General features: G+C 43.0%; 5 protein-coding genes and 1 non-coding gene across 6 annotated transcripts; 3 read left to right on the top strand and 3 right to left on the bottom strand.

Annotated features, from left to right (window-relative positions):
* Positions 1 to 702: 702 nt before the first annotated feature.
* LOC148394202 (NXPE family member 3-like) lies at positions 703 to 4,634 on the top strand. The gene is made up of 5 exons (XM_088383276.1): positions 703 to 872; positions 1,841 to 2,616; positions 2,807 to 2,877; positions 2,960 to 3,163; positions 3,285 to 4,634. The coding sequence occupies exons 1-5, from the start codon at positions 753 to 755 to the stop codon at positions 3,887 to 3,889; spliced, it is 1,776 nt and encodes a 591-aa protein (XP_088239402.1). The 5' UTR covers positions 703 to 752; the 3' UTR covers positions 3,890 to 4,634.
* Positions 4,635 to 4,943: 309 nt separating this feature from the next.
* On the bottom strand, positions 4,944 to 8,634 carry LOC148394201 (NXPE family member 3-like). Its single transcript, XM_088383277.1, has 5 exons — positions 8,516 to 8,634; positions 6,959 to 7,734; positions 6,702 to 6,772; positions 6,416 to 6,619; positions 4,944 to 6,293 (listed from the first exon to the last, which is right to left on the bottom strand). The coding sequence occupies exons 1-5, from the start codon at positions 8,600 to 8,602 to the stop codon at positions 5,728 to 5,730; spliced, it is 1,704 nt and encodes a 567-aa protein (XP_088239403.1). The 5' UTR covers positions 8,603 to 8,634; the 3' UTR covers positions 4,944 to 5,727.
* A 2,103-nt stretch (positions 8,635 to 10,737) lies between these two features.
* Positions 10,738 to 14,880, bottom strand: LOC148394200 (NXPE family member 3-like). The gene is made up of 6 exons (XM_088382956.1): positions 14,588 to 14,880; positions 13,282 to 13,430; positions 12,399 to 13,177; positions 12,120 to 12,190; positions 11,830 to 12,036; positions 10,738 to 11,502 (listed from the first exon to the last, which is right to left on the bottom strand). The coding sequence occupies exons 2-6, from the start codon at positions 13,420 to 13,422 to the stop codon at positions 10,940 to 10,942; spliced, it is 1,761 nt and encodes a 586-aa protein (XP_088239082.1). The 5' UTR covers positions 13,423 to 13,430; positions 14,588 to 14,880; the 3' UTR covers positions 10,738 to 10,939.
* Positions 14,881 to 15,170: 290 nt separating this feature from the next.
* Positions 15,171 to 19,939, bottom strand: cep97 (centrosomal protein 97). The gene is made up of 11 exons (XM_088382955.1): positions 19,742 to 19,939; positions 19,147 to 19,289; positions 18,904 to 19,062; positions 18,688 to 18,789; positions 18,446 to 18,559; positions 18,204 to 18,370; positions 17,691 to 17,855; positions 17,411 to 17,592; positions 16,589 to 17,114; positions 16,408 to 16,483; positions 15,171 to 16,011 (listed from the first exon to the last, which is right to left on the bottom strand). Exons 1-11 carry the CDS (start codon positions 19,773 to 19,775, stop codon positions 15,610 to 15,612), a joined length of 2,070 nt encoding a protein of 689 aa, XP_088239081.1. The 5' UTR covers positions 19,776 to 19,939; the 3' UTR covers positions 15,171 to 15,609.
* Positions 19,940 to 20,278: 339 nt separating this feature from the next.
* rpl24 (ribosomal protein L24) lies at positions 20,279 to 22,514 on the top strand. The gene is made up of 6 exons (XM_088382958.1): positions 20,279 to 20,334; positions 20,460 to 20,535; positions 20,779 to 20,889; positions 21,651 to 21,787; positions 22,048 to 22,111; positions 22,375 to 22,514. The coding sequence occupies exons 1-6, from the start codon at positions 20,330 to 20,332 to the stop codon at positions 22,453 to 22,455; spliced, it is 474 nt and encodes a 157-aa protein (XP_088239084.1). The 5' UTR covers positions 20,279 to 20,329; the 3' UTR covers positions 22,456 to 22,514.
* Positions 21,354 to 21,523, top strand: LOC148394198 (small nucleolar RNA SNORA23). Its single transcript, XR_015860130.1, has one exon. It is a non-coding gene; the product is annotated as a small nucleolar RNA SNORA23 (small nucleolar RNA).
* Positions 22,515 to 22,541: the final 27 nt, after the last annotated feature.

Below are 22,541 nucleotides of genomic sequence, written 5' to 3'. Positions count from 1 at the left end.
TCTTAAAGCCTCTGTTCTCATCAGCAATCTTTCTCTTTTTGCCTTTTGAATCCATGGCCCATCACTCACACACCTGTTTGTTTACAACTCACCTGTGCCGTGTCGCTGGCTATGACGCAATTTTGCTATTTGGCGTCATTCTTAAATTTGGTATTTTTAATATATTTACAACTACATACATTTTTAAAGCATAAAAATTGTTGCGTTATGATCACCCTCTAAAAACCATATTTAAAAAACCACCACCAACAAAAAAACAACAACTGTGTGTGCTGAAGATGTACTCGTGGGCTTACTTACCCTGTAACGTGTAACTTTCTTTAGAGAAAACATACTGTAAGTGCTCGGACAAAACGTGTTTTATTTTTCATGGGGATTAAATGGCAATGGATGGTTTTGATTTGCCCAGGGTGCAAAAGTAGCCAGGACCGCCGCCTCTGGTGGTTAGTGGGATATCTCGATCTGCCGTTTTCAATGTAACTAGACTTTCTTTTGCTTAATTTCTTTTCTTGCCAAACTATCGAACACAACACACAGTTATATTAAATAAATATGGGATAACTCTTGTACAATTAAACTTTTTCTATAATACCCCCTAATGAAGAAAGAAACATTGTGGTCATTTCAAACAGTCTGACGTGTCTTTACGTAGTGCCAAAAAGAGCGGAAATTTAAAGATACACCCCCCCCCCCCACGGTTTATGTTTGGGACGCTTCCGTCTCGCTCGTTTGACGAAGTTAGGTCCCGGTTGATGATAGTCAGACAGGTCGAAGTCACTGTGAAAATGTGGCTCAGGTATAGGAAACTTATCCGCATCGTTTCCACCCTGTTCGAGCTCATCTTCTTGCTGGACAATATCATCAATGTGGAGGTGAGAGAAGCTTGTTCAACTTTTTTTTTTTAAACCTGTATGTTTAATTTCACATAACCTGTCAAAATGCGAGCAAAACCCATTTATCTAAATTTAGATAAAAGTCAAACCCATTGGAATACCTATTTAGTATACTAAATATATCCATGTATAAACACTATGTCATAGTGATCATAGTGACTATGATCTTTCAACTTGGAAAAGGCTCTTGAAGACTTATGTCTTATGTTAATGTCTTATTTAAATGTTTTTAGTTAAACTGCACATTGGAGACTGGTCAAACGCAATTTCAAACTTCTGTGCTAACCCTGTTACATAGAATTTTTGACAATAAAGTAAACTTGAACTTGAACAAACACTATGTCATAGTGATCATAGTGACTATGATCTTTCAACTTGGAAAAGGCCCTTGAAGACATTTCATATCAATAAAGGTGGAGAGTTGCCAGATGAATTTACTCGTCTTAGTTATTCACTTGTGAACATCCACAAACATTAAAAACTGAACGCATCTATTGACGTCTAAAACATATTCGTCCCTTAGCTAAAGTAACGTAATGACTGAAAGACTTTTTGCAGCGTCTCCTTTAAACGTGATGCCTTCTCAGAAGACAAGTCGCAACTTTGTTTATCACCCAGGCTTCTCTGGTCTGTTACAGTTTAGATGTTTCGAAACTTCATGACCAGGACACTGAAAAATTCTCACCGTGGCTGGGTACACAACTGTTATTCACTTATATAATTGGACAATGGTTAACTGTGATTTTCTGCATGCATCACCCGCATAAAGAGATGAGCAAAAATACATTATTTGTCAGAAATAAATATTTTTTCAACCAATTACATATGAATGCCAACTTTTTTGCAGTACACTTGACCATTTTTTGTGACACACTACAACAGTTGTTAATGACTGGGATAAAATGATCCGCGGTTAATCATATTTTCATAACGTGTCATCTTTTCAGATTTGGAAGAATCACTTGGTGTCAGAACTGTGCAAGGACCAGACACAGATCCAGCCATCCAACATCTCTGAAACCCACCAAGCGTTTCACCACAAGCACACCACTTACTGTCCACATCTGGCCCAGCTACTGTCACCTGAAGAAGAGCTGGAGGAACGCAACTTGTTGGACCTCATCGCCTGGCCCAAGCCGCCCTCTGGCTCCGAAGCACTTGAGTTCTCCCAGACAAGTGACCCGTTCCATAGTCACTTCTCTATTGGCAATGACAAAAACTGGTTCGTGGGCGACCAGCTGGAAGTGAACATCCTAATGCGGGACTTCAACGGCCGACCCAAGCGCTACGGCGGCGATTTGCTGTTGGCCAGTTTGCGCTCGCCAAAATACGGGGCAGGTGTGGCCGGGCAGGTGCTGGACCACAACAACGGAATTTATTCCGCTCTATTCCCGCTGCTGTGGGAGGGCCCGGCTCAGGTTAAGGTCACGATGGTGCATTCGAGCGAGGCCGTCGCCGTGCTGCGGCGACTGAGAGAGCAACGGCCCGATCGGGTGTACTTCTCCAGCATCTTTGGCCAAGGTAGTCATTCTGAGAAGATGGTGTGCAACATGTGTCTGCCGCCAGACCAGGGGCCACTGTGCAATTTCACGGACCTTCACACCGGCGACCCGTGGTTTTGCTACAAGCCCAAAATGCTCAGCTGCTACACCCGAAACAGCTACGTCCTCGAAGGCTCCCCTGATAACATCATCGACAGCAAGGAAGCGTTTTTCTTTCTAAGGTTTGCACACTCAATGATTTTTTGACATGAACTCAAGAACACATTTGAAATAATGGACCCACATATTCCAAATGAGATACTTTTGAGTGTCATAGAAGAATGAGAGTTTTTGGCAGCTGGTACTGTTGGAGCAGCGCGACCGACCTCTGTATTTCTGTTCTAACCATTGTGCTCATTTTTCTCACATCAGTGGCATAAACCTCAACGTTCCGATCCCTGCTTACCCATCGAATGCCATCATCGTGCTTCCTTTCACGAATGGTACTGTTGATCTTCAGAGTAATGATTTTTTTGAAGGGGGCGGTGGTAATTTTTCACAACATTTTGCCTGCCATCAATGCAGGAGACAGCACTCCAAACCCGGACCACGCAAAGGTGGCAACGTCTGGATACTTCCACCGGGACGTTTGGAGGTCATTGGGTGGCGTGACCAAGCGCCAGTTTGATAGTGCGTCCGTCACCCAGTGTTTGACCAACAAATCGGTCTACATGTACGGTGACTCGACCATGCGCCAGTGGTACGAGTACCTCGTCACTGTGATTCCAGGTTTGTGCCTCTCATTGCAGTACAAAATGGGTGACTTGTTGAGGGAATCAAATAATACAATTTGGTTGCTCGTGATCACTTGTTTTTTGGATGTGTAATTTTACTGCACTCTGCCCTGCAGGGATAAAAGAATTCAACCAGGAGGGTGGAGTAAAAGTGGGGCCCTTCATGGCCATAGACCTCACGCACAATATTCTGCTCAAGTTTCGTTTCCACGGCCCACCCATCGTCAGCCGCACCGCCGTGATGGCACGCAAGTTGCGCTACATCGCCAACGAGCTGGACGGCCTGACCGGCGGTCCCGACACGGTGGTGGCGCTCAGCCTCTGGGCTGACTTCGCCCCCTTCCCCCTGGAGATGTACCTACACCGCCTCCGGCAGATCCGCAAGGCGGTGGTGCGACTTCTGGACCGGGCGCCTGGGACGGTGATCGTGATCCGCACGCCCAACCCTCGAGCACAAAAACGGGACCTCGTCTTAAACTTCAGTGATTGGTTTTCGCTGCAGATGGACACGGTGCTGCGCGCCATGTTCGAGGGTATTGACGTTTTGCTGGTGGACGCTTGGCAGATGTGCGTCGCGCACCACCAACCTTACGACCTGCACCCTCCTGGGGTCATTGTCAAAAATATGGTAGACATGATGTTGTCTTACATTTGTCCCGACTTGACCGGGAACGAGAGCCAGCAATTGAAAATGTGGCTGAATGTGATCGATCTTATTTAGCGAGCCGCTTCAGCTGTGATTTATGTACACTGACAAAAAAAAAAAAAAATCCACTTATCTGTATGCTCAATTTAGGCATGTCTAATCTTCACCCTCAGAGAGCACGTCGATAAGAGTCGAAGAGCAACACACCATAAAAAAGGTAGTGTCATTTTCAATGGTTAATGTTTTCACGGCGCTTAATTAAACTATAAAGTCAATAAACAAACAGAATTGATTCTTCGAATGACACACCGACCAAACCTGGCTTTATGGAACGGGAATAGCCTCGCGAGGCGACCGGTTATGGAGTCAAATTGTAATTGTATGAAACGTTCCTTTAGGTTCAAAATAAATGTGTTCAGTTTGGTACTTTGTTTAATTTTTCACTTGTCATAATAGTATGTATTAGTAATAGTATTTTGTTTTCGCTTGTCAATTATTTAACGGGTTCTTTTATCACAAACCAGATATTTAGGTTGCATTACCTGACATGTTTCGGCTTGTACACTCTGATGAAGGCTTTATAGTGTCCACAAACAGGAACAAGGAAGAAAAGGGAGAGGGGAAAAGAAGGAAAGATATCCTCATAAGGCAGACATTTCTTCTGTTATCACCTGAATGTCCTGTTATTGACTGAATGTTTTGTATCTGTGTCATGGAGTTACTGAGCTGTGCCTTATGTGTAAAGGAAATGTGTGCTGTGTCAGTGTTTTGATTGAATAACTTTGTGTGTATAAATTAATAAAGAGTATTTACACATTGATTGACATTACAAATGATATAAATTAATAGAAATATGAACACATTGATTGACATGATACGTATAACAGTATGAAAAGTATAGAAGTATGTATAAACTAACAAAAATACGCTGTTGCTCTCATCAGCATCAATAAGCACAACAGGTTTTGGATGATGATATAATTGATGATTTTGCTGAAAAGCTGAGACAAGTCATGTTACTGACTGGAATAGTTCATATAGTTGCATAGGCCCTCCGCCATAGGACAGGGTTCGGCAACCCAAAATGTTCAAAGACCCATATTGCCCCCCCCCCCACACACACACACACACACAACATAACTGTCTGGAGCTGCAAAAATCACAGCCTTTATAATGCAACATAGCCTGTCAATACATAAGTTGTATGCCTACTATTAAAATAGTTTAATGAATGATCGGAAGCAAATTTAGCATGCTTTAGCTGAAAATGTCGCTCCAAATTCCTCTTCTTGTTATTCAACAACTTCTCATTGCAAATCAAACATGCAGGCAATGCTTCAGCAGTGGCAATGAAAGCATAAAGTTCAGTCCATTCTTTCTTAAAGCCTCTGTTCTCATCAGCAATCTTTCTCTTTTTGCCTTTTGAATCCATGGCCCATCACTCACACACCTGTTTGTTTACAACTCACCTGTGCCGTGTCGCTGGCTATGACGCCATTTTGCTATTTGGCGTCATTCTTAAATTTGGTATTTTTAATATATTTACAACTACATACATTTTTGAAGCATAAAAATTCTCGAGTTATGATCACACTCTAAAAAACATATTTAAAAAACCACCACCAACAAAAAAAAAAAAAAACGTATTTTTCTATTTTCACGCATTTTTGCAAAAACTCCAGGGAGCCGCTAGGGGGCGGGCTAGAGAGCCGCATGCGGCTCCGGAGCCGCGAGTTGCCGACCTCTGGTCTAACAAATAACCACATTCCAAGTTCTGTTGCTTTAGACAAATCTCTGAGGCCCGTCAATACTAACAAAGTCAAAGAGGGCATGTGTGTTTGTGTGTGCGTGTTTTCTCCTTGTCAGTCAGGCCATAAACTGGTTTGTACTTCACCTAGTTTGATTTATAAATATCATTCAGTCTTCTTGGTTCTGTCACGACAAACGTGGGACAACATCATGTCTACCATGTTTTTCACAATGGCCCTAGGAGGGTGGATTGCGTGAGGTTGGTGGTGCGCCACACACATCTGCCAAGCGTCCACCAGCAAAACGTCAAGACCCTCGAACATGGCGCGCAGCACCGTGTCCAGCTGCAGCGAAAACCAGTCACTGAACTTTAGGCTGAGGTCCCGATCTTGAGCTCGAGGGTTGGGCGTGCGGACCACCACCACCGTCCCAGGCGCCCGGTCCAGAAGTCGCACCACCGCCTTGCGGATCTGCCGGAGGCGGTGGTGGTACACCTCCACGGGGAAGGGGGCGAAGTGAGCCCAGACGCTGAGCGCCACCACCGTGTCGGGACCGCCGGTCAGGCCGTCCAGCTCGTTGGCAATGTAGCGCAACTTGTGTGCCATCAAGGTGGTGCGGGTGACGATGGGTGGGCCGTGGAAACGAAACCTGAGCACAATTTTGTGGGTGAGGTCCATGGCCATGAAGGGCCCCACTTTTACTCCACCCTCCTGCTTGAATTCTTTTATCCCTGCAGGGCAAAGTGCAATACAAGTACACACAAAAAAACCCAAGTGATTACGAGCAACCAAATTGTATTATTTGATTCCCTCAACAAGTCACCCATTTTGTACTGCAATGAGAGGCACAAACCTGGAATCACAGTGACGAGGTACTCGTACCACTGGCGCATGGTCGAGTCACCGTACATGTAGACCAACTTGTTGGTCAAACACTGAGTGATGGACGCAGCATCAAACTGGCGCTTGGTTACACCACCCAATGACCTCCAAATGTCCTTGTAATAGTATCCAGACGTTGCCACCTTTGCGTGGTCCAGTTTTTGAGTGCTGTCTCCTACATTGATGGCAGGCAAAATGTTGTGAAAAATCACCACCACCCCCTTCAAAAAAATCATGACTCTGAAGATCAACAGTACCTTTCCTGGAAGGAAGCACGATGATGGCATTCGATGCGGAAGCATGGATTGGAACTTTAAGGTTCACGCCACTGATGTGAGAAAAATGAGCACAATGGTTAGAACAGAAATACAGAGGTCACGCTGCTCCAACAGCACCAGCCGCCAAAAACTCTCATTCTTCTATGACATTCAAAAGTATCTCATTTGGAATATGTGGGTCCATTATTTTAAATGTGTTCTTGAGTTCATGTCAAAAAATCATTGAGTGTGCAAACCTTTGAAAGAGCAACTCTTCCTTGCTGTTGATGATGTTTTCGAGGGAGCCTTCGAGGACGTAGTTGTTTCTGGTGTCGCAGCTGAGCATTTTGGGCTTGTAGCAATACCAAGGGTCGCCGGTGTGAAGGTCCGTAAAGTTGCAGAGTGGCCCCTGGTCTGGCGGCAGACACATGTTGCACACCATCTTCTCAGAATGATTACCTTGGCCAAAGATGCTGGAGAAGTAAAGCCGATCGGGTCGTTTCTCTCTCAGCCTGTGCAGCACGGCGACAGCCTCGCTCGAGTGGACCATCACGACGTCAACCTGAGCCGAGCCCTCCCACAGCAGCGGGAATCGAGCGGAATAAAGTCCGTTCTTGTGGTCCAGCACCTCCCCGGCAACACCCGCCCTGTATTTTGGGGAGTGCAACCTGGCCAACAGCAAATCGCCGCCGTAGCGCTTGGGTCGGCCCTTGAAGTCCCGTAGTTGGACCTGCACTTCCAGCTGGTCGCCCACGGACCAGTTTTTGGCATTGACAAATGTGAAGTGACTATGTATCGGGTGACTTGTCTGCGACAAGTTGGGTGCTTCGGAGCCAAAGGGCGGCTTGGGCCAGGCGATGAGGTCCAACAAGTTGCGTTCTTCCAGCTCTTCTTTAGGTGACAGTGGCTGGGCCAGATGTGGACAGTAAGGGGTGCGCTTGTGATGAAACGCCTGGTGGGTTTCAGAGAGGTTGGACGGCTGGATGTGGTTTTGGAACTTATACAGTGCGGACACCAAGTGATTCTTCCAACTCTGAAAAGATGACATGTTATGAAAATATGATAACATTTTAACCACGGATCATTTTATCCCAGTAATTAACAACTGTTCAGTGTGCACCAAAAGATGATCAAGTGTACTGCAAAAAAGTCCCCATTGATATGAAATTGGTTGGAAAAATATCTATTTCTAACAAATAATGTATTTTTGTTCATCTCTTTATGCCAGTGATGCATGCAGAAAATTACAGTTAACCATTGTCCAATTATATAAGTGAATAACAGTTGTGTACCCAGCCACGGTGAGAATTTTTCAGTGTCCTGGTCATGAAGTTTCGAAACATCTAAACTGTAACAGACCAGAGAAGCCTGGGTGATAAACAAAGTTGTGACTTGTCTTCTGAGAAGGCATCACGTTTAAAGGAGACGCTGCAAAAAGTCTTTCAGTCATGACGTTACTTTAGCTAAGGGACGAATATGTTTTAGACGTCAATAGATGCGTTCAGTTTTTAATGTTTGTGGATGTTCACAAGTGAATAACTAAGAGGAGTAAATTCATCTGGCAACTCTCCACCTTTCTTGATATGAAATGTCTTCAAGAGCCTTTTCCAAGTTGAAAAATCATAGTGTTTATAAATGGATTTATTTAGTCCTCCAAAGGCCATAGACTATACTAAATAGGTATTCCAATGGGTTTGACTCTTATCTAAATTTAGATAAATGGATTTTGCTCACATTTTGACAGGTTATGTGAAATTAAACATACAGGTTACGCCCCCACCCTCCTAAAAAAAAGTTGAACAAGCTTCTCTCACCTCCACGTTGCTGATATTGTGCTGGAAGAAGATGAGACCGAACAGGGTGAGAACGATGAAGATACATTTCCTATAGCCGAGGCACATTTTCACAGTGACTTCGACCTGTCTGACTGTCATCAACTGGGAAGTAACCTCGTCAAATGACGAGATGGAAGCACCACAAAAATGCCCCATGGGAGGGGGGGATTATCTTAAAGTTTCCGGTTTTGCTGGTTTGTGCCTTCTTGTTTTAATTTCTTGTGATGTTTACTTGTATGTTCATTGTGATCTATGTCTTGTCACCGTGAGATAGTGGGAACGTAATTTTGATCTCTTTGTGTGTCTTGGCATGTGAAGAAATTGACAATAAAGCAGACTTTGACTTGGACTTTCCATGATAGTTTGACTATCAGCAGATAATTTAGATTGCAGAAGTGATGACTACCGTTCTTCTACCACTGTACTTCCTGGCAGAAGTTCTTCACTTTTCTTCCATTTGTAGGATGATGACATTCATACGTACATCATACAGAGGTGTCAAGCTATTTTTTTTCTCACCACATTTCAATTGTGTAGGGAGGATCGGGCCGCAGGGCCTTGTGTTTGACTGTGCCTTATAGGAGTTTCATTCAATCCCCGTGAAAAATAAAACATGTTTTGTCCAAGCACTTACAATATGTTTTCTCTAAAGAAAGTTACACGTTACAAGGTAAGTAAGCCCACGAGTACATCTTCAGCACACACACACAAAAAAAACTTGAACAAATTTCTCTCACCTCACCAAGGGTATTATTTTTCATCAGGAAGATGAGGCCATATAGGCTGAGAATGATGAGGATATATTTCCGAACATTCAGAGACATGGCGATCGAGATTTTCATAGTCTCCGTTATGTGTCGCCGCCCCAGTTATGATGATATCCCCTAACCGCCTTACCTGGTCCTTCGGTCCCAGAATTATGCTGGCTCCAATGAAGATGTAACCTCACCCATTAGGCAGGACGTCCATGGAGTGACACAAAGGGTGTGTTCGGAAATTCAATCTAAGACACTGACGCTCCCATGAGAGTGTGAGTGTTCTATTACATTCCATCTTTTTATGAAAAAATCCAAAGTTTAGCTCCATGTACTGGATGTACATTTTCTTGTGAAAAACAATCACCTCCAATACATAGATTTTTTTTAATCTTTGTTATAAACCATGGATAAAATGGAAACGCTAACATCTAACAACCTTTATATAACATCAGATACATACTATGTCAAAATATCAGCCATCTACGATGCTGATATGTTTAGATGTGCAAAAACAACACAAAAAAAATAAATTCAAAGGAGGACATTTGAAATGAAGTCAATCAATCCAAATTCTTTATTTTTTTTTTTATATATATATATTCATAATTTAGGTCACCCCTCACAAGAAAGCAACTGTCTATGGAATTCCATAGCTTCTGCCACAGGTGTTCAAACCCGGTCGTTGGGGGGCGCTGTCCTGCATGTTTTCAATGTCTCCCTCCTCTGACACACCGGATTAAATGATCAGGATCGTTATCAGGCTTCTTTAGAGTTGATCATTTGAATCAGTGACCCTTTTTCTGTACTTATGTGTTTTGAAAAAGTTCTTGTACTAAATTTAAGTGGATATGCAGCATGTGGGAAAAGCAGAATTAATAAAAAAAAAGTTTTTATATTATTTATATATTGCGTTAATTTCAAGTCTGGAAAGTGTTCCTAGAATGGCTCACTGTTATTTGTAAACAAAGAACGGAGACGGCTTGAACACAGACCAAAAAAAGCAAAGGCTGAAGTGTTAAAAATGGGGGCGAGGAAAAGTCACATAGTGGTGTGAAGCAGTTTGTGCAATCAGCAGCGTTCACTCTGATGAGAATGAGGCAGCACGTGGCAAAGAATGGCTTCTCCAGTGTTTGGATTCCACATATATACTCAACTGGCTAGTGACTAGACATATTCAAGTTCCATTCAGTGCAACAAACCGAACAAGACTGAGTTTTTTTGCCCTAGGATGGGGCGGACGCTTTCATCACAAGTAAGAAAAAGGAAGAAAATAGCAAAACATGAGAAAGAAAAGTCCGTTTGCCACGTTAGCCGGCAGTCTGTTTTTCCATTGTGACCGCCGACTACATAAATACTATATGGCACAAATATGAACTTGTTTTTTCTGCAGGATGTTGCTGGGCTGTTTATTACAGCAATACTACTACGTTCTCTGATTTCAAATTAGTGTATGCCAAACTTTGTAACTTTAATACGTATGTAATGTAATTCAAGTCATTCTTCTGCAGAGGCAAATATGTCCAATACATTCTGCTCCCTTTATGAAGTTAAAAAGAGGAGGAAATCCATCCATCCATTTTCTATACCGCTTGTCCCCACGTCTCCTTCAATTACAACTTTCTTTTCAGTGAGGCCCAATACTCGTTCACACAATATTTCTGGTTCCATCTCGACAGACGTAGGACAACATCATGTCTACCATGTTCTTGACAATGGACCTAGGGGGGTGCAGGTTGTGAGGTTGGTGGTGCGCGACACACATCTGCCAAGCGTCCACCAGCCAAACGTCGAGACCTTCGAACATGGCGCGCAGCACCGTGTCCAGCTGCAGCGAAAACCAGTCGCTGTTGTACAGGCTGACGTCTCGCTCCAGAGCCTGAGGGTTGGCTGTGCGGATCACCACCACTGTCCCCGGCGCCCGGTCCAGGAGTCGGACTACCGCCTTGCGAATATGCCGCAGGCGGCGTATGTACACCTCCACGGGGAAGGTACTGAAGTGAGACCAGACGCTGAGGGCCACCACCGTGTCAGGCCCGCCGGTCAGGCCGTCCAGCTCGTTGGCGATGTAGCGCAACTCGCTGGTCATGACGGTGGAGAAGCGGATGGGTGGCCCGTGGCAGCGGTACTCCAGCAGAATATTGTGGGTGCTGTCCACTGCCATTAAGGGTCCCACCTTTTTTGGACTCTGCAGCTCGAATTCTTTCATCTCTGCCGCGGAGAACACAACAGAGCTACGTAAGAGGGAACAAGTGGTCAGAAGCTACTGAGGATTCAGGATCTTCACAAGAGCACTTCCATGGGTATGGGCAGCACAGTATAGATACTATATTGTATAAAAAAAGAAACATATAAAATAAACTTAAATAGTGGAAAGTACTATAACGTTTACAAGTAATCGTAATTAAATCCAGAATACACAAGCGTGCACAGAAGTATCTGTAATCACTCAAGTAAAGACTGTGAAGACATTTTCATCCCTGTCTACCACCCAACCCAAGCCAAGACGTCACAACGCTATGAGACGGAGTCACTGACCTGGAAGCACACTGAGGAGGTACTCGAACCACTGGCGCACAGTGGAGTCGCCGTACATGTAAACCAACTTGTTGGTCAAACACTGAGTGATATCAGAACCTCTGTCAAACTGCCGCATATTGACACCACCCAACGGCCTCCACGAGTCCTGGTAGTAGTACCCAGAAGTCGGCAGCTTCACCGGATCTGGTTTTTGCCTGTCATTTTCTACAGTGATGGCAGATACAATCATGCAAATAAATTTCCATACTCCAAAAAAAGTGATTTATTATTGACACGGTTGGCAGTACCTTTCCTCGAAGGCATCACGACGATGGTGTCCGTTGTGGAAGCGTGGATGGGAACTTTGACATTGACCCCACTGATGTAAAAAAAAAAGTTGATTTCAAAAGGTGGAACAAAAAAATGAATGAGAAACAGCGTAGAATCTCATATCCTTCTATCATTTAAGGTGTTCCCACCAGAGATTGGGGTCAACAGATTGGGATGAATTTGACCAAAAACTAAACCTGATTTGGGTCTCAATGGCAAGAAATACATTAAGAACAGCGCTTGTCATATATACGAACCTCTGGAAGAGCAAAGCTTCCTTCTTGGTGATGATGTTTTTGAGGTAGCCTCCCTTGGCATGATTGATTCGGGCATCGCAGCTGAGCATTTTAGGCTTGTAACAATACCACGGCTCGCCGGAGTAAGGGTCCGTGTAGTTGCACAACTCCCCCTGGTCCTGCGGCAGGCACATGTTGCACACTGTGCTCTCAGAAAGAAGGCCGTGGCGATAGAGGCTGACGAAGAACACTCGATCGGGCCGTTGCTCTCTCAGTCGCCGCAGCACGGCGACGGCCTCGCTCGAATGCACCATCGTGACCTCGACCTGAGCCGGGCCCTCCCACAGCAGCGGGAATCGAGCGGTATAAAGTCCGTTGTTGTGGTCCAGTACTTGCCCAGCCACACCCGCTTTGTATTTTGGGGAGTGCAACCGGGCCAACAGCAAATCGCCACCGTAGCGCTTGGGTCGGCCCTTGAAGTCGTGCAGGTGGACCAGCACCTCCAGCTGGTCACCCACGTACCAACGCTGGTTGTTTTTGGAGGGGATGATTGTAAACAGGCTGTGGGCCGGGTCACTTGTCTGACAGAGGGTGGGTATTGTAGAGCTAGATGGCTGCTGGGGCCCGGCAATGAGGTCCAACAAGTCCCGCTCCTCCAGCTCTTCTATCAATGACGGCGGCTGACCCAGATGTGAACAGAAGCTGTGATTGTGGTGAAATGTTGGGAGGCTTCTATAAGTGAGTGACTGGATCCGGCTCTGGAACTTGTACAGGGCTGACATTGTGTGGTACTTCCAGTTCTAAAGGGATGACATATATGAAAAATAATCTCAAGGACCCATTCACAAAACAGATCCTCAGGTGACAGTATAGTGTGCAAAAAAAAATATTTAACTTCTCTCACCTCCCCATTGGTAATGTTGTTCAACAGGAAGATGAGGCCAAACAGGGTGACAATGATGAGGCCATATTTCAAAACATTTCCAGACTTCATGAACGCTTTGATAGCGTTCATTCGCTGCCCCTGCAGTAATGATGATGTCATCACGTAACCTTGAACACATCGGAGAGAGAGTGTCTGCTTCAATAAAACAACAATCGTCTTTCCTCAAATGAAATTGGCTTCACATGTTCAACTTTAATTTTCCAGAAACCAAGAAGTAACCCAATGACTAACCTGAAGAATAAGAATTTTGCTGCTATACTGGGGAAATTCAAAAAATATATATGAAACACACAATCGAACTTCTCAGAGTAGGCAAAAAATATTGTAAATAACACGACACTATTAACACTTAATTTTTGATATTGAGGATGAGGCTCCATTAGCCCCGATTCTCACTGTGGAACACCATGACCTGGATGGAATCGACCTTACATGTCATTGTGCTTGAAATTGATTGATTGATTGATTGATTGATTGATTGGTTGATTGATTGATTGATTGATTGATTGATTGATTGGTTGGTTGACTGATTGATTGATATCTTTACTGCAAACATGTTTGAAACAAAAATGGAATACAAAACTGCATACCTGAGGAAATAGAGCTCAATTAAATTTAAGTTTTGTTTGTTTGTCTTTCTTTTCTTGCTTGGTGTAATGCATGATTAACTTATTATTGCCCAAAGGTTATTATTATTATTACTATTATTTATTTTCAATTTAATGTTGCTGTTGTTTTTTTTATTATTTGCGCTCTTATTTTAATTGTTAACGTTTGTACAAATCTGTTTTGTTTTACCCGTGTTCATTGGACATTTCAATGAATATTTTGTCTACCTTGTAAGCGTTGTATCTATATTATAAATACGACAATAATTTAAAGTCTGAACACATTTATATTACAGTACACGTTCTTGTTATTGTTGAATCGATATTTTATGTGTTCATAACAGAAATTCGTCATCATCTAGTTAAGAGCAGTGTGCGTGATTTGCAATCTGTGTTGTGTTTTGGAGGGGAAAAAATCGTTTAGTGCTACCAAAATCTTTCCTAAATAAAAATAAAAATCAGTTCTAATCTGAAAAATATCGCCTATCCCTCTCAAGAGAAAAACAACTCCGAATTAGGTAGTGTTTATTCATCCTACAGACGACACTGACAAGAGGTAAAGAAAGCATTACAGCCTTATTCTTTCCTAAATAAACATATATATCTTTAAAATACACAAGCAAATAAAGCACCGCTAATGTAAAATATTAACTTACACAAGCTTGATGTCTGTCCGCTATCCACAAGCGGACCAGCCCACAGCTCGGTTCGGGACAAAACACAAGCCCCAGGGTTCCTGAAAAATCTTAGAAATGCATTTTCAAACCCAAATTCCAATAAATATTAGTCCCAAAGCACGATTGGTTTGTCCACAATTTGCGTAATTGTCGGTGTGACGCATCGCTGGCCCGGTTTAAAAAAACAATCAAGACATACGCGTTTGCTTGTCGTCGGCTGTGATTGGCTGCTTCCTCTTCGCAACTTCCGCATTATCCCCAACCCTTTTATTCTTTTTATTTATTTTTTAATATTGAAACAATTTATTGAATGAAAACAAATACATAGAAGAAAAGGGGGGTTTGGGAATAATCGTACTTCATATGGAGTTTTCTGGCCAGCACAATCAGTACTTTACTCGATTTTTTTTTTAAATCGCTGCATTGGCTTCCCGTGTAAAAATAGAGTTTTAGGATCTTTTTAAATGTCAACCAATATTCAAATTTGGCAGTACTACTGTATTTATAGTTTGGATGTGAATGCATTATGTGAATGTATTGCCTTGAAATGACACATCCGGTGAACATGTGCAGTTATCTGCTTTTTATTGCAGTGTAATTACTTTGTATGTGTATTAGCAAGGAGACCAGGTTGATATTCCATTACCAAAAGAGGCAGAAGAAACAATGCAACAGTAAATGCACTACAATACTCACAAGTTTGGGATATTGGGCTTTTGGCTAAAATTTCAGGTTAAACTTTTACGAACAAATTTGATTTAACCATTTCTAAACAACTTGGTGTTCTTGAACAAAGGCATATGATCCATTTATTGGTGTTCATAGTCATAGAAGCTAAAGCTAGCTTTAGCAAGCTAAATATCCCTAGACAATATATGCTGTCGGCAAAATGTGTTCAGCTAACAAACGTTCACTCTCTTGGGTGACAGACAATAAATATAAGTGCAGTTTTCAGTCATGCCTCCGTGGGCAAATATAACATTTTTATGATGCCGTTTCTTTCAGTGGACATCTGTCTGGTCATCTTCGATTTGCAACGATGAGGATGGCCGCGATGTTACCGCCTCCTCAGCTTCCTCCTCTTCCTCTTCCCTCTGCTGCAACGAGGTGGCGTACTGCTCCAGGAGGCTGCAGTCCGTGCTGTCCACACCTCCGTCGGGCGCTCGCACAGTCATCACAGACTCTGCAGTCCCGCTGCTCAGCAGGCTGTCCTCCAGTGTGGCCTGCTCGTCACTCGTCATTTGGAACCCAGAGTCCGGCAAGGAGACCTCCGTGGCCACTTGGTTTGCAGTGCAGCTAGCTGCAGGAAGAGCCGGCAGACATGGTCCGGGAGGAGTGGAGACATGAGTGAGGCAGGCCAGCTGCTCCTCAACAGACTGCTTCCACTGCTGCATGGACTGGACCTGGGTAGAAAGAAAAAGAACTGTGTCAGTCATGCAGCTTTGAAGGCAACCTCGTGATTTTTTGGGGGGGAATTTTTGGTCATGGAGCAATGTGTCAAAAATATTGCGGCGCTGTTCGGTTTTGGTGTCTCGACTCTTGATTGAAATCGATATTCCCCATTAAATTGGACTTCTGTTCATCTTTCTGTTCTGTTTGACAAGAAGGAGTGCTAACGGAAGGTGTGCAGTGGTGTGAAAAAATATTTTGTGACATTCCTGAAATCTGATTGTTTTGTGTGGTATTGACTAGCTGTTATACGCTTGTCACTTGTGACAGACAGGTGGGGTGTTTCTTAGCACAAGACTCACAAACATAACTCAACGCAAAGACATACTTTTGTATGTTAATCAGCTTACCTGCTTCCATAGAAACCTGACCGCTTCCTCTTGAACCATCCTTTGTAATCTCTCCTCTTCACACTGCTTCTGCACCCTGCAAATGTATTTCAGTGGAAGTCTTCCAACCGTCAGTAAATAAAAAATGATACCCACACTATATAGCTATATAAGTCCAATAAAGAGGATATATCGAATGTACCTGTCAAATTTTGATGATAAGGAGATGATGTGATCTTGCATCCTGCGCAGACGGATCTCACTGCGCACCTCTCTGGCTTTGGGGTGACAACACCGAGTGTACCAACCCCTCCACCAAGACTGGATCTTAACAGCTGCTCTTGTTGCACCCTCTGACTTGTTGGACAAATGTAAAAATGTTTCTTCTTCTGCGGCTTCCAAATGTGGCGCAACAGTGTCTTCCTCATTGTGCTGCTCTGGCGGGGGGATGCAGCGAGGGGACGTCGGGCGCATGGGGGCCAGCGAGTCAGCTTCAAATGTCTCCGTCTCGTCTTCACTGTCCGAGTGCGGCGGCCGTGGGTCGAGGTGGGGTACGAAGGGCATGAAGGTGGACTCGGAAGATAGCATGCTTTCGTTGAGCTTGTCCTCATCGGTCTGCACGTCTTCCAAATGGAGGTTCTCCTTTCCCAGCTGTGGGCTGCTTAAACATGGAAGCGACGTGTTGGTCGAGTCGTTGCTCATCCATGTATTAAACTGCACTGCTCGCCCTGTGGAAAGTGCAAAAAATGTTATAGGCATTTATAATTTTATTTGAAGGGGCCTTGTGGTTAGCCTGTTTGCAGATCTGTTTTCAATATTTAAAAAATATTTTTTTAATTATTAGCAAATATGAGTGTTTTCTCCCCACTTACTCAAGAATTCCTGAGGTTAGAAAAAAATAAAACCTGGTACTCTATGCAGTTGAGTAAATAAACACCCGAGATCGGTCCGTCCATCAGGAGGGACACCTGAGTTCAATATATTAATATATGCTCATATAAAAGACAAAAAAGCCTCTTCTTGCCTCTTTCTGGGTCTGATAGAATAGCAGCTTGCAGTGGTGGTGGTGTTATTTTCTGCGCCTGTACAGTGTCCCCTTGTGGCGATGTATGGAAAATGTCTGTTGCTTCCACAGCTAGTTGAGTGGGCCGAGGAGGGCTTGGACATTCCCCGCGGGTTTCTTCTAACAACTGCATTTGGTGAAACCTCAGGAAAGGAACCCGTGAGTCACATGAAATTTATGATTTTTGATCCAGACGACTCAATTTCTCACAAGAAACACAGCACAGCACTTGAGTTTCTACCTCTGCTTGTTTAAGATCTTCTCCAATTTGGCATCTTCCGTCATCACCATGGGCGACGAAGTGGTCCGGAGGCAAACAGTGGACAGGTACTGAACTAGTTCAACATGCTGTCCCGGTCGAAAGAAACGGCCTTTTCCCTGACTGTACAGCCACTCCGCTTTCAGTCTGGAATTGGTTACAAAACACACAGATTTTTTTTTTTTTCGATAGTAACCAAGGATGTTTATTCACACAGCTGCAGAGTACCAGGTCTCTGTTAGCAGTAAGGGTCTTATTATTTGTGCAAAATCACTTTAAGTACAGCGGACTTATAAAAACTGTTTCAAACAACAGTCAGTGACAGCGCAAAACTTTCAAGCTTCTGCTAGAAAGCAAGACAAAATAGTAAAGCCAACTCAAACAGCTGAAAACCAGAGGCACTTAAAATGGTGAGTGGCAGCTCCTATTTAACATGAGCTTGAATTATGTCATTGTTTAATTCTGTACACAGCCAAAGGGCAAAAATGTACTGACCCTTCTTTTTGAGACACCACAAAGCCATCCAAAACTTTCAGGCCCAGACACCAATTCATCACATAGGGCCGGTAGTCGTAGTGCGGCAGCGACGGGGTTGGCATCACACAGGGGTTGTTCATAATGGACAACTGCTCCAGTTTGTGGAGGGAGGCCAGGTGTGCCACCTTTGGACAAATGTGAGTATCTGTAAAAGTCCACGTAAAATCTCTGCATACTTCTAATGAAAGAGGAAGGCTTACTTCATTGAGATCCGTTATCTCATTAGATGCTAACGACAGGATCGACACATGGGCAGGGAGATTGGCAGGCACAGTGCGGAGTGTTGTCAGGCTGTTTCCATGCAGAAGAAGTGTCTGCAAAATTTCTTTTTAGGACTTTCATGCAACTAGTTGAGGCAATTTTTGTTTATACTTGAATATATTTTGACAAAAAAAAACTAGTACAGACATGTTATTAAACCACCTTGTATATCCATACATACCTTTAGTGCCACAAGTTTGCTCAGATCCCCGATGTTAAATATGCTATTATCTGACAGATCCAAGTGTTGCAGAGAAACACAGTTGTTCAGCTGCTCAATAACCTGTGGGAAAACAATCACACTTAAAATATGAATCGGAGAGGAAAAGTAATGTTTTTATCCATTAGTACTTTTTCCCCACAATCACAACAGTAAGAAAAGTCACAAAAGCTTAACCTTAATTGCGTTTCCTGACAGGTTGAGCCACTTGAGGTTGGGTAGATCCCGCAGTCCCTCGATGTAGCCGATACTGTTGTTGGGAAGATTGAGGACTTGCAACTCCTTGAGCTGAGACACACCCATCATCCTGACAAGGCGATTGTTGGCTACAGACAGCTAAATATGAAAGGAGCAAGAAAACACATGCAACATGAAAAATGTAGCACAGCATTTAGTTCAAAAGTGGGACAAGTTACGCACCTGCTGAAGGCCTGGGTTCCTTTCCAAATGGTCCAGTTTCATGATTTGATTTTGGTCCAGGATGAGTGTGTGAGTGTCCTCAGAGCAGATGAAACTGGGATCGAGCTTCCGCATACCCTGAGCTGAAAGATCTACCACAGGTCCTTTTGAGCAAAAAAAAAAGGATTAAATATAACAATGAACAATGCTTAAACACCATGTGAATGTCATGAAGTTATTGACCATATGATATCCTCATCCTTAACTGGGGTTTAGTAAACGGCAGGTTATAGTCGTTAGTTATTTGCTAGCCGTCGACTAAAGTAGATTCATTGCAAAGAATTGTTTACGTTAAAGTGCTGACAAGATTTCAGCTTGAGATTAGTCTAAACATGTCTACAAAAATCTTATTACATCTCCATGTGCAATTTAATACAATATGATTTAAAACAGGCTGAGAAAAAACATTGTTATTTGGCATTACAACAACAAATAACAAGTATTACGCGACTCATACAACGACAAACACACGTCAGCCAACTGTGGAATTCAAAATCAATGGAGATTTTTCGATGCAACAAAAAAAAAACTTATTTAATAAGAGTGTCATACTTACCGTTTGTATTAAATTGTAAATCTGACACCCCCATTATGTCGCCACACACTCCCGGACAAAATTACCGGTTAATGTTAGCTAAGTCAGGGTTACAAGACGCGTCCGTCGCTAGCAGGAAGTTGAGCGTAGCCGATGAGCATTCTGGGAAACGCAGTTCACAAATACTGCGCTCCTATGTATTATAGTGGGTCCAGTTGATCTTAAAAGACTACATTTCCATCTCGTTGTTTGTGGTGAGCGCGCTAAACGGTACGACGCCACGAAATGTTGCAACGGCGATAAATGTGTTAATTGAGTTAACTTGTCAAAACCTCTAGTATTGATAATCGTCACAAGTTTGTCGTGATATCACTATCACCCAAAACCTCATGGTACTCGCCAAACGTCAACCTGATCATGCTTTTTTTTTTTTTTTTTTTTTTAACCAGTAATTACAATCAAACGATAAATATATTTTAGACACCCGTGTTACAAATCGTCAACTGAGTTAAAAACAATCTAATAATTACTTTGGAAACTTTTCGTCTCTTTATTCAGCTTCCGTTTCCGGCGTCTTTCTTTCCGGTTTTGAGCCCTCTCGTAGCCGTAATGAAGTGAGTTCACCGAATAGAATCACACACCATCTTGTCATTTAAAAGCCTATATTAATCAATCATGACATTTAAACGATTACACAAACCAATTTCTTTCATTGACGCCCTAACTTTGTGGTTTTCAGGGTTGAGTTGTGCAGTTTCAGCGGGTATAAAATATACCCCGGCCATGGCCGCCGATACGCCAGGATAGACGGGAAGGTAAACGTCCTCGTTGTTACCCCCTTCTAGTTTGGGTAATTTTTAGTATTCACAGTTCAACCTAGGACTCACCAAACTAACTGCCAAACATGTTTGGTATGCTATTAACGTGGAAGTAGCTTTAGAAATAAACGACCACCTGCAATAGGCCTACCCGGCTCATGCTAAATGCTATGGACGCTATCCCTGCCTATTGCGTCAAGTCCTCCAGCTTGATCGTCCAATGCAATATTTTTATTACAGGTGTTCCAATTCTTGAACGCCAAATGCGAGTCTGCATTTTTGGCCAAGAGGAATCCCCGACAGATCAACTGGACAGTGCTGTACAGACGCAAGCACAAGAAGGGACAATCTGTAAGTAATAAGCGAATACCTCATAAAATCTGTCTACAAACTTGTCAAACTTAATTCTACCAAGCGGTGGAGTTGTCATGGGCACGGTGCTTTCTGTGAGGTATACAAATTAACACACCAGGTTTTTTTTTCTGTTGCTTTCCGGTTTGTTAAGATCTAATGACTCCAAGTGGATGTATTGATTTTCCAAATTGTTCATAGCTATTAACGAATAAATCTATTTGGAAAGACGTGTTTGTTTTTAGATCAACATTGTAAAATATGATCTTGTGAGTTAGCGACTTACCGAGAGAACAAAAAGACAGTCCAAACAGTAAAAGATGTCGGTTGTGGAAAATAATTCAAGTTCTCAATTAAATTTATTTACATTTTTCTGCAATGGTTATGCTTCTGCAGGGGAAAGAAATGCAAATCAGAAAAGGTTCACTGTATGTCTACAGTAGGCTGTCAATTATTTGGCTCTGGGGGGACGGAGTGTATGGTTTCCCTCCATGTCATGTGCTGTTGCCGGGCTGTGTTTTGCAGGCTGTGCATCAGCGCTCACTCCACACCCTGCAGCCATAGAATACACGGAGATCATAGTACTGGCCTTTGACTTATTACCAATGGTCGGCCTCCAAACTCTCCGACATGCCTTATTGATACAAATTGTTTGAACACTCAGTATTTTGCATTTTCTAAGTTGAGATTTATTTATTTTTTTTTTTGTACATAGTACAAACTGCCCTAGGATTGCCGCTTAACATTTTGTGCCCTAACAGGAAGAGGTGAGCAAGAAGCGTACCCGCCGTGCCGTTAAGTTCCAGAGGGCCATCACTGGTGCCTCCCTGGCTGAGATCATGGCCAAAAGGAACCAGAAGCCCGAGGTCCGCAAGGCCCAGAGAGAGCAGGCCATCAGGTAAGAACACACTCAAGCAGTTGCACAGATACTGTTATCCGTTGATGTACGTCCTTCTTGAAACTGAAAATGTTAAAATACAAATAAACATAACTGAAGATATTTATGAATAATTACCAATCAAATGTATATTCAACCTGAAAAGGGTGCTACAAAATTAGCTCTAAAATGTGCAAATAAGTGAATTCACAAATAGGCAGGGTTAACTGTGATTCAGATGGCTGTAAATGTTTTTTTTTCCCCTTTTCCTTCTTAATCAGGGCTGCCAAGGAGGCTAAGAAGGCAAAGCAGGCAGCAAAGAAGCCCGCTGCCCCCAGTACTAAGGTGAGAGTTGTTCATATTAATGCAGATTTGTAATGCAGATGTTACAAGTAATTGGATGGATGTAAATATTAGCCTATTGTTGAGAAACTCTTGGGGATAGCTTGTTTCATGTGAATCTTATAAAAGCTATAGTGTGATCATTGTAGTTCATTTAATTCAACAAAATTTATAAATGTGTAAATATGTTTTGTCCACTTTTTCTGTCTTTGTATATCCCTGAATTCTCAAGTTGAAAAAAGTATTTCTATACCTCTGTCCTCAAGGCAACCAGCAAGGCTGCACAGAAGCCGAAGATCGCCAAGCCCATGAAGGTGAACGCGCCCCGTGTTGGTGGAAAACGCTAAGTTCTGGCTCCTTAGCTTTTGGTTGTGAATAAACGTTTTGTGGGTAACCATCATCTGAATGGGTTTTAGCAGTTTTTCGAGTCTGT

Source organism: Syngnathus floridae, chromosome 8 (genome assembly GCF_059516105.1).
Source record: "Syngnathus floridae isolate MCC-2025c chromosome 8, RoL_Sflo_1.0, whole genome shotgun sequence".
NCBI lineage: Eukaryota > Metazoa > Chordata > Actinopteri > Syngnathiformes > Syngnathidae > Syngnathus > Syngnathus floridae.
Note: the sequence above shows the minus strand (reverse complement) of the source record. Positions and strands in the feature narration are given on the sequence as shown.

What these genes read in the sequence shown, in the direction of transcription:
- LOC148394202 (XM_088383276.1), top strand. Translation starts at nt 753, where the DNA reads ATGATAGTCAGACAGGTCGAAGTCACTGTGAAAATGTGGCTCAGGTAT. An exon ending in ACAATATCATCAATGTGGAG is followed by an intron (nt 873 to 1,840) that starts GTGAGAGAAGCT and finishes TCATCTTTTCAG; the next exon opens with ATTTGGAAGAATCACTTGGT. An exon ending in CGTGCTTCCTTTCACGAATG is followed by an intron (nt 2,878 to 2,959) that starts GTACTGTTGATC and finishes CCATCAATGCAG; the next exon opens with GAGACAGCACTCCAAACCCG.
- LOC148394201 (XM_088383277.1), bottom strand. Translation starts at nt 8,602, where the DNA reads ATGTGCCTCGGCTATAGGAAATGTATCTTCATCGTTCTCACCCTGTTC. An exon ending in ACAATATCAGCAACGTGGAG is followed by an intron (nt 7,735 to 8,515) that starts GTGAGAGAAGCT and finishes TCATCTTTTCAG; the next exon opens with AGTTGGAAGAATCACTTGGT. An exon ending in CGTGCTTCCTTCCAGGAAAG is followed by an intron (nt 6,620 to 6,701) that starts GTACTGTTGATC and finishes CCATCAATGTAG; the next exon opens with GAGACAGCACTCAAAAACTG.
- LOC148394200 (XM_088382956.1), bottom strand. Translation starts at nt 13,422, where the DNA reads ATGACATCATCATTACTGCAGGGGCAGCGAATGAACGCTATCAAAGCG. An exon ending in ACAACATTACCAATGGGGAG is followed by an intron (nt 13,178 to 13,281) that starts GTGAGAGAAGTT and finishes TCATCCCTTTAG; the next exon opens with AACTGGAAGTACCACACAAT. An exon ending in CCTCCTCAGTGTGCTTCCAG is followed by an intron (nt 11,503 to 11,829) that starts GTCAGTGACTCC and finishes TCTCCGCGGCAG; the next exon opens with AGATGAAAGAATTCGAGCTG.
- cep97 (XM_088382955.1), bottom strand. Translation starts at nt 19,775, where the DNA reads ATGGGGGTGTCAGATTTACAATTTAATACAAACG. An exon ending in GGAACCCAGGCCTTCAGCAG is followed by an intron (nt 19,063 to 19,146) that starts GTGCGTAACTTG and finishes TTTCATATTTAG; the next exon opens with CTGTCTGTAGCCAACAATCG. An exon ending in GTGGTGTCTCAAAAAGAAGG is followed by an intron (nt 17,856 to 18,203) that starts GTCAGTACATTT and finishes AACCAATTCCAG; the next exon opens with ACTGAAAGCGGAGTGGCTGT.
- rpl24 (XM_088382958.1), top strand. An exon ending in ACGCCAGGATAGACGGGAAG is followed by an intron (nt 20,536 to 20,778) that starts GTAAACGTCCTC and finishes TTTTTATTACAG; the next exon opens with GTGTTCCAATTCTTGAACGC. An exon ending in CCGCTGCCCCCAGTACTAAG is followed by an intron (nt 22,112 to 22,374) that starts GTGAGAGTTGTT and finishes TCTGTCCTCAAG; the next exon opens with GCAACCAGCAAGGCTGCACA.